This window comes from Myotis davidii, unplaced genomic scaffold (assembly GCF_000327345.1).
Source record: "Myotis davidii unplaced genomic scaffold, ASM32734v1 scaffold46, whole genome shotgun sequence".
NCBI lineage: Eukaryota > Metazoa > Chordata > Mammalia > Chiroptera > Vespertilionidae > Myotis > Myotis davidii.
In genome coordinates, this window is record NW_006383006.1 from 4,954,612 (window position 1) to 4,964,584 (window position 9,973).

Consider the following 9,973-nt stretch of genomic DNA (forward strand, 5'->3'; position numbering starts at 1 on the left):
CTTTGTCTCTTGAGTATGTCCCTTATGGATCCGAGGAGCTGCAATCTGGATGGTCCAATCTGACCACTGGGCACATTGGCTCCTGGATCTCTAAGGAGGTGCTAATCTAGCCTCTGTCTGAGGCTACCCAGCAGGAACTCAGCTGTGAAGCAATGTGAGTTGCCCTGGGCCAGCTGCAGTTTGTTAGGTAATTATCAGATTGCAAAGGGCCAGGCCTTTCATATGCAAAAGCTGGCGCACAGCTTGGGGCGGGGGTCCCAGGGGATCAACAGGGCAGGTGGAGCAAGCAGTATGGCTGCCCTCAGAGGCCCCACTTCTCAGTGTCCCAGCAATCACTGCAAGCACCTCCGAGAGAAAGCTGTCCTTGAGTTCTGACCGCTTCCAGACAGTCCTGTTTCTCCCGTATGAGTCTGGGTCCCCAGAGACTTGCCCAGAACTGGAGCTCAGAGCTTGAGACTCCCTCCCGATTGAAAAAGACAACCGTGTCCTCAGCCGCCAGCCCTCTCTGCATGCACCTTCATACCTCTGTACTTTACTTCCGCACCACACCTCCTCTGAGTCTCGGTATGCTTTTCTCTTTCCTTCTAGTTGTAGAATTTCCACTCAGCCAGCCTTCCTGTGGTTCTGGATGATGTCCGTTCCGTCTTTTAGTTGTCTTCTTGAGTGGTTGTGCGAGGAAGCAATCTCCGGTGTTTACCTATGCCGCCATCTTGGTTTTTCTTGGAACTTTTTTTTTATAAATAAATGGGAGGTGGCAACATAACCACGAAATGACATACGTTGAGTCCAACATAACCTGAGGACTGCCTATATATTTCTTTTTACTTCTTCCTCCATATAATTTGTTCTCAACTTGCACAGATCCTCGGCAATTTTCCTACTCCCGTTCAGTTGTTTTTTGTTTTTTTTTACTTCTTCTTAACTCATTCAGAGATAACCAACTTAAGAACCACATATTTTCAATTCCATATTACTAAAATCATATAATTTCTTTCCAATGTAATTAGAATTTTAATTCTTAGAAATTTTGACCTTTTTGGTGACAAGTAATTAACATTCCTCAGATTAATAATACATTCACGTTTTTAAGAGTTCTATTTAAGTAAAATATAAGACATATTCATTTACAGATTCAAAGCCAAACATAGGCAAACATATTAATATCTCAAAGTCCTGTCATTTCAAAATACTTGGATATATAATAATTTTTACTGTTTAACACAGCAAAACTCCGAAGTTTTAAGTTACCCAAAACCCTTCATTTTAGCCCAGCTGGTGCGCTCAGTGGTTGACCATCCACCTATGAACCAGGAGGTCATGATTCAATTCCCATTAGATGGCATGCAGGGGTCAGCCAATTGATGAGTGTCTCTCATCATTGATGTTTCTATCTATCCCTCTCCATTCCTCTCTCTGAAATAAATAAAAACTTTTTTTTTAGAAACCCTTCATTTTAGTTGTATCTTTTTATTACGTCTTAACTTTATGAAATTTTAAAACCAATTATTACCCAAGGTATTTTCTTGGCAAATTTTGTAACAGGGATAACATGACCTTGACAACTTTTAGGGGGCTGGAGAAAAGGGGAGGGATTGGGGGCAGAAGGAGATATCAGACCCTGCAGCTGTTTCCAAGACTGCAACAACTCCTGGGCCTCCAGCTTTAATGTGAAAGTACTTTTTTTTTTTCCTTTACACAGTGGACTGCTGCTTTTGCAGCCTGCTTGGGGGCTCTTCTGCAGCTCCAGCCCTTCTAGGAGAAAGACTTGGGGGGTTAGAAGGTTTATTTCCATATTTTTCTTCCTGAGTAGAATCCTTGTGATGTAACAACATGGAAATCTTGCATATAAGAGATCTTATCCTATTTCAAAATAAACAAATCCTATTTCAAAAGAGAAACAACCTCTAAAGTAAATAAATGGTTATTCTCGCCCTGACCGGTTTGACTCAGTGGATAGAGCCTTGGCCTGTGGACTGAAAGGTCCCAGGTTTGATTCCAGTCAAGGGCATGTACCTTGATTTCGAGCACATCCCCAGTGGGGGGTATGCAGGAGGCAGCTGATCGATGTTTCTCTCTCATCGATGTTTCTAGCTCTCTATCTCTCTCCCTTCCTCTCTGTAAAAAATCAATAAAATATATTTTTTAAAAATAAAATAAAAAACAAATGGTTATTCTCAAAAGGTGGGACTGGGGCATTAGCCTGAGAATCGTATCTCACACTTACCCAGCAAGGCAGATGACCTTCTTGCTCTTTGGTCTGAGGGTCTGAAGGATCTGAGTGGTGGAAAGCCCAAACAACAGGGACAGAGGACTCCCTGTGTTCATAAAACAGCGAGGAGCGAACTAAGTCCCCAAAAGATAAGAAAGCAAGCAAAGAACATCAGAACCAAAGTTACATTATAGACAGACAAGAGCTCTTACTAGCTAAACGGTTCAGGTGGCTGATGCCTTGAGAGGGAGAGCAGGGAGGGTGTCCGAAGTTAAGAACTCTAGGCAGATGCTGGGAAATTCCTGCAATCCTTGCTGTGGGTTCAGCCTGCCACAAGCAGCTGAGGCCCCCAGCCAAGTGGGATATGCCCCATCTTTAAACGAATTAAACAACAGAGACACAAAATAACAATCAACAGAGACACTTAAGTACAGTATTTACAGGCGTGCACAACCCACAGACAAGAGCTTTACACCGTACTTTTTATCTATCCAGCCACAGAAACCTCAGAATGCCCTGTGTTTAAAAAAAAACAACAAAAAACACTGAAGCAAAGCAATGCCTCTCATCCCAGCGCCGATCAGGCTACGGGCTTGGGGACTAGGCCAGGACCAATAGAGGTCTTTTGCCACCCAGAGCTGATCAGGCTTGTCCAGACCAGAGGCGGTAAATACCTCCCATACCATGCACAGTAAATGCTTCCAGTGCCTTACAAAGAAGCTCAGACAAGAGGCAGCAAATGCTTTTCATGTCATACAAAAATGCTGGATTCAACTTAGATCTTAGGTGAGATGACGAGGATTGCTGAGGCTGCGACTGGGACTCAAGACAAGAAAATTCCTGGCAGTGCTGCAAATAAAAGAGTCCAGGCCTCAGCCCCAGGAACCCCTGGTCCAGGCAGCAAGTGGGATCCCCGGTATTCACCCCAAAGGAGTCCCCCTCTTGTGATGTCACCAGAAAATGAAACCTTTGTTTTTAAATGAGAAAACAAATAAATTACTTAGGAATAATGTTAAGCAATGGAAAAGGCATCATAGAGAAATAGTTTCAAGAGAGACAAATCAGTATTCCGTTTACATTTTTAGGCTCTGTCTGGTTTTGTCAGATTCCTTAGAAATTCTAGTATCAATCAACTAGTATCTGGGATTCTAGTTTGCACTGATGAATCTTGTCCTCAAGTCTAGATGGGAAGACATTTAAATAATACACATGGGCACCTATAGAAGATAGTGATTCAGTGGAAACTTGGACCAGGGTAGGCAATGCAAGGGACTGTTGATAGTGCAGGTTGATAGGGCTAGCACTGTTAGGTCACTCTCTTTCTAACTTAAAAATGAAGGAAATACATACGGTTTTTGTGAAAATTTAATGAGATATGTGTGCACACTAGTGCCAGGCACATTGTAAGTGCTCAACAGATTTTAGCCATTATTTATTCCATTCTAATTGGAATTCATGGGGAATAGGAAAAGGAAACATTGTCAGAGGCAGGAGAAATCAGGGAGGCCTTCCTGAACATGTGAAGCTTGAACAGAATCTTAAAGGACCAGTAGAGAAGAGATGAAGGGTTCCAGAAAAACAGCTTGAGCAAAAGTGCTACAAACAAATGTGTAATACAAGTCAGGAAGACTGAAGAGACCTGTCTGATGAAAGTGAGGAGCGTGTTTCTATTTTAGGAAAGGCTAGAAATAGCAGGGCCTGATTATTGGGAGGTGTTTGAACTCGATGTGTTTCAGCTGGCAGAGAGGGAGTAGAAACCTAGGAAGCATTAGTGAACTGGTCTGATGGCATTAGTGAACCAGACATACGTGGTGAGTGCGTAGACCAGGATAGGGACAGTGAAATTGTAGAAAGGATAGGTTCGTTTCTGGAAAAGCACTGATTGGATTTGGTGACTTGATTAAATATAGAGAAGGATGCATGAGAGGTGGCCATTTTTGAACTGGCTTTCTTTCAGGATGTCCGCTGTGTTGGCTGAGGACCCAGGAGTCTGCTGGGTTGTGTGTGTGTGTGTGTGTGTGTGTGTGTGTGTCTGTGTGTGTGTGTTTAATATATTTTTATTTATTCCAGAGAGGAAGGGAGAGGCAGAGTGAGATAGAAACATCAATGATGAGAGAGAATCATTGATTGGCTGCCTCCTGCACACCCCCTACTGGGGATCAAGCCTACAACCCAGGCATGTGCCCCTGACCAGAATTGAACCCGGGACCCTTCAGTCCGCAGGCTGGCACTCTATCCACTGAGCCAAACCAGCCAGGGCATCTGTTGGTTTTAGGATCACTTGTGGGGTTGCGGAGGGAGCGGTACATTTTGTTGCTGTTTGTGTTTATTGTTTAGCAAACTATAAGTAGCTTCCAGGGAACCTTTAAACTTTTCTTCCCTGGAATTCAAGGGCTAGGAAATGACCCTATTGATGGGAGCCTGAGAATGCCAGGAAAGCCATGTCTGTCTCTTACCAAGATAGGCCTGGTGTTAGAGAGAAGGCTTCTTCACATTCCCCACATCCCAGGCCCACCGCTTACTTAGGCTGTGTAATCTTGGATAAATTCTCTAATTCCTCTGTGCCTCAGTGTCCTTATCTATAAAATGAGGTCTTAATAGTACTCAGTCATAGTGAATATGGGATTTAAGTGAGTGGCTAAACACAAAGCAACTAGAACAATGACTAGTAAATAACAAGCACTAAGTGTTCACTGCTAATATTATTGCCACTCCCTCTTTTGAAATAAAAATCCTGAAAAAAGTCCAGAGTAGCTCTCTTGCCCAGGACTAGATTGGTTTTATAAATGGATACCTGCTCATCTTAATGTCATATACAAAGAGATGAGTGCCTGGGTTGCTCTCAAAATTTCTGCTCCTGTGTTGAGTCCCTTAGTCTTTACTGTATTCTTGTCTGCCTGTGCAGGTGATTTTTTATGATAGCGACTGGAACCCCACTGTGGACCAGCAGGCCATGGACAGAGCCCACCGCTTGGGGCAGACAAAGCAGGTTACCGTGTACCGGCTCATCTGTAAAGGCACCATTGAAGAACGCATTCTACAGAGAGCTAAGGAGAAGAGTGAGGTAAGCATGAGGCAGAGGAAGTACTACACGGCGAAGAAAATACAAAGTCCCACCCCATTGACTAGACTAAGACTCTCTTGCCTTTTGTTGGTCTGAAGGGGCTAAATTTTTCCTGGATGGAAAATAAAATCAGGAGAGGGGAAAAAAAGAAGAAAGAAAAAATCAGGTCCTATAACAATACTAATCTCTTACTGCCCTGGCTATTTCTCACTTCTTTTCTACCAGAATGGAGTTTATCGCCTAGATCTAGCTGTTGTTCATGTGGAGAGGACACTAGTCATGGCCCTCATGCTTGTCATACTTTCACAAGCTCTCACCCTGGTACTCTCAATCTGATCAGGTTCTGAATAGTGGCCAGATTTGTTAATTTCCAAAGAAATTGTCCTTTCTCTTTAGAAAGGAATAAATAATCTAGATGAGCCAGTCAGCGGAATGAAAAAGAAAGTAGGGGCTCCAGGGGCCTCCCCGGTAGAAGGAGAAACATGTTTCTTTCTTTTGGAGGTTTGCCGTTATGGAATAGATGCCTGGGTGTGACATATTGATCTGCTTTGTGTAGATTCAGCGGATGGTGATTTCTGGTGGGAACTTCAAACCAGATACCTTGAAACCAAAAGAGGTGGTTAGTCTTCTTCTAGATGATGAAGAATTGGAAAAGAAACGTATGTACTCTAAACATCTTATTAATGTTCTCTCCTCCCTACAAAAGATGTTTCTCTGGCCCCACACGTCTGAAAATGGAAGAGACCCTTGGCTGTGTGCCGAGGGTAGTCAAAGCCAAAGACTTTATTTGGGGGGAAATATTTCTATGTTAATGCTAGAGGCCTGATGCACGAAATTCATGCAAGAGTAGGCCTTCCTTCCCCCAGCTGCTGGCACCAGCTTCCCTCTGGCACCTGGGCCCAGGCTTCCCTCGCAGTCCTGGCTTGGTCCTGAAGGACGTCTGGTCTAATTAGCATATTATGCTTTTATTATTATAACCAAAATAAAGATGTGTTATGGAATAGAAGGTAGAATTCCCGTAATTTTTAAGTTAATATGACTTTAAATAAATTTGCACCAGGAAGGCTATATCCTTAGACTCCTCCGCAGTAATAAATTTACTCTGTTCTGCCCAGAGAAATCTTTTTATGCAGAAGAAGGAGAAGTGCACTGCTGTAACATACAAACCATTCTCCCATGTATTACTAGCTTTTGAGAACAGTGGGTTTCAGACTCACCTTGTGAGCCTCTGAGAACTTATGTAGCATTACATGATGAAGCTCCTTTCTTATGTGCTTACATTTGCCACCACTTTGGCTCAATGGATAGAGAATTGGCCTGTGGACTGAAGGGTCCCGGGTTGGATTCCAGTCAAAGGCACATGCCCAAGTTGCAGGCTCGATCCCTAGTTGGAGGCGTGCAGGAGGCAGCTAATCAATGACTCTCTCTCCTCATTGATGTTTCCATCTATCTCTCTTTCCCCCTCCCTTCCTCTCTGAAATCATTAAAAATTAAATGAATGAATGAATCCAAAAACTCTTTTCCTTCTCAAAGTTAGAAAACCACTGATTAGCTGACTTGGACAGATAGAAGTCATACTTTGGAATATAAATATCCAAGGATATGGTCACTTTATTTTTTTTTTAAGATTTTTTAAATTGATTTTTCGAGAGAGAGGAAGGGAGAGAGAGAAACACTGATCTGAAAGTACAACATCGGCTGCCTCCTGCATGCCCCCCTCCCAGGGTTCAAGCCTGCAACACCCCAGGATCGAGCTCACTGGGAACGGAATGGGACTGGCAGCGTCACTTTAATTTCAAAATGAGAATTATGATTGCCCCAGATACTTCATATGATTTTTATTTTCTTAATAGTACGATTGCGGCAAGAAGAGAAACGGCAGCAGGAAGAAACCAACCGGGTCAAAGAGCGCAAGCGCAAGCGGGAAAAGTATGCAGAGAAGGTATCTCAAGTTTGGGGTGGCTGACAAGGACTGGTGGGGTGCAAGGCAGTACCTATAGAAAAGGCTTCGGAGTACGTGCCTTGCCATCTTGGTTAATGGTTGGTTATACAGCTCCAGCTGTGTGTTCTATTCTTACTGATATTAAGAGGTCATTAGATCCAGTCCTTCTACCATGATGCTGCTAGTGTACCATTCATTCAGTGTCCTTTACCACTGGAAACATGAATCTCTGCCCAGCTTAGTCTGTACCGTTTGTCTCCCTTATTTCAGGAGTTAGCCCATTAGTTTTGACTCATTTATGATATGTCCAAGGACTGTTGGTTTGGAACTACTTTACTACCTTCTAGTAAGGTATTTTTTTGGTGGGTTTGGCTTACCTTTGGGTTGTACTGCCCTTCTCATCTTCATCTTCCCCAGCCCTGGTTTGCCCCACTCTTGAACAAGTTAGCCACCTGAGCTTCAGGCATCTCGGTAGCTTTGGGCCCTCAAGTCTGACAATTGCATATGCTCCGTTTCCTTAGACTTTTTGGTTTATCTGAAGCATATTGATTGGCCACATGTTAAAATTGGTTGTTTTAAGTGGAGGTCAGCTTCTTCCCTTTACCCACACTTGTATTGGACCTCGTGTCCCTCAGGTCATAGAGCCTTGATAGTCAGCAGCATAAGAGCCTGTGTATATTACATCATCATCTTCCAGTAGATACACTAGCTCTTTCTATTGGAAAGCCCACACCCTAGATTGTACCTCTGCTAAGCAGCACTGATTTTAGCCTGAGGATGCCCCATTACAGTTTGTACCCTCTATGGTTACAAACCTGAGAAGTCCCAGAAATGAAGGATCATATTCCTGCTTAGCCTGGGCTGCCATCTCTACCGAGTTCCTCAGATTCTCTTGTATGACTCTATCCTCAAATCTCTAACCCATTACTTAGTGCTATTTAGAATTAAAATATTGTTGACATTCAGAAACAATATCAAAGGAGGGAAGATTGTTTTCTCATACAGGACATTGTAGGGTTTACTGGGTTTGCATCAGATGCCAACCCTACTCTGAGCATAGAAGTTTCAGATAAAGACACAGTGACAATATAACCTACACAAAGATATACTTTTTTGTTGTTGTTAATCCTCACCCTTGGATATTTTCCTATTGATCAATAGAGAGAGAGTGGAAGGGAGAGAGTAAGACAGAGAGAAACATCGATGTGAGAGAGACACATGGATTGGTTGCCTCCCGCACATGTCTCAACCAGGGCCAGGGATCGAGCTTGCAACTGAGGTATGTGCCTTTGATCCAAATCCTCTATCCACTGAGCCAAACCAGCCAAAGATATACCATATTAACCCTAATACAGGTGCAGAAACAAAAGCAGTTAGGTGGATGTGAGTCCCAGAATTTTGCAAGCACATTGTGTGATTGATTCCAGGTCCCTAATCTAGACCTGCTAAGTGTAGCTCAGTCACTCACCCCTTAAGCTTTTACATATAAAGTGAGGAAATATGACCAAAAAATAACAAAAAAAAATTATTCCTTGTGTATGATATGAACCTTCATTCTTTTTATGCATATTTAAAATGAAGGCAGAGTAAAAACAGATGTGCAGAAAATATGCTAATGGCATTAGCCCTCCATCTTGTAAGACTGCATCAGTGCAACCCCTGGTGAGTGCTGTAGCTCGGACACACACGCCAGAGCTGGCTGTGCACTTTGCCCCGTGAGGCTTAAGCTGGGTGCAGCTTTCAGTGTGACTAACCTACCTTTCAACTCTGTATTATTGTGGTAGAATATACATGAACTCTCTTTTTTTTTTAATATATTGATTTTTTTAGAGAGATGTAGGGAGAGGGATAGAGAGTTAGAAACATTGATGAGAGAGAAACATCGACCAGCTTCCTCCTGCACACCCTCCACTGGGGATGTGCCCACAACCAAGGTACATGCCCTTGACCCGAATCGAACCTGGGACTCTTCAGTCTACAGGCCAACGCTCTATCAGCTGAGCCAAACCAGTTAGGGCTATAGGAACTCTTTTTTTAAAAGAATGCATTTTCATTAATTTCAGAGATGAATGGAGAGAGATAGAAACATCAGTGATGAGAGAGAATCATCTATCGGCTGCCTTTCTTACCCACACTGGGGATCGAGCCCACAACCCAGGCATGTGCCCTGAATGGGAATCGAACCATGACCATCCGGTTCATAGGTTGATGCTCAATCACTGAGCACACTGGCCGGGCTACATGAACTCTTATTAAGCCATCCCTTTCCTGCTTCCATAAGATTTTTTTTCCTCTTTGGATTCCTTTTGTTTGGGGTTCTCTGCGCTTCGTGGACTTGTAAGTCTGTTTCTTTCCCCAGGTAGGGGAAGTTTTCTGTCATTATTTCTTCAAATAGGTTTTCAATATCTTGCTCTCTCTCTTCTTCTGGCACCCCCATAATTCGGATGTTGGTACGCTTGAGGCTGTCCCAGAGGCTCCTTACACTAGCCTCGCATTTTTGGATTCTTTTTTCATTCCGCTCCTCCGGTTGGGTGTTTTTTGCTTCCTCGGATTTCATATCATTGACTTGATTCTTGCACTCCTCTGGTCTGCTGTCGGGAGTCTGAATAATATTATTTATTTTGGTCAGTGTATGCTTAATTTCTAGTTGGTTCCCCATCATAGCATCGAGGGTCTCATTAGATTTCTCGAGGATCTCAATAGCTTTATCGGTGGCTTCTAGACAGTTCTTGAGAGACCTTAAAAGTGTGGGTCTGCA

General features: G+C 43.2%; 1 protein-coding gene across 2 annotated transcripts in view; it reads left to right on the forward strand.

The window, feature by feature from the left end:
* INO80 (INO80 complex subunit) overlaps window positions 1–9,973 on the forward strand; it is a 123,329-nt gene that overhangs the window by 107,193 nt on the left and 6,163 nt on the right. For both annotated transcript variants that reach the window (XM_006778077.2, XM_015557571.1), the window contains exons 29-31: window positions 5,115–5,273; window positions 5,830–5,932; window positions 7,127–7,215. In XM_006778077.2, the coding sequence (XP_006778140.1) occupies window positions 5,115–5,273; window positions 5,830–5,932; window positions 7,127–7,215 (351 nt within the window). The remainder of the gene's footprint in view (window positions 1–5,114; window positions 5,274–5,829; window positions 5,933–7,126; window positions 7,216–9,973) is intronic.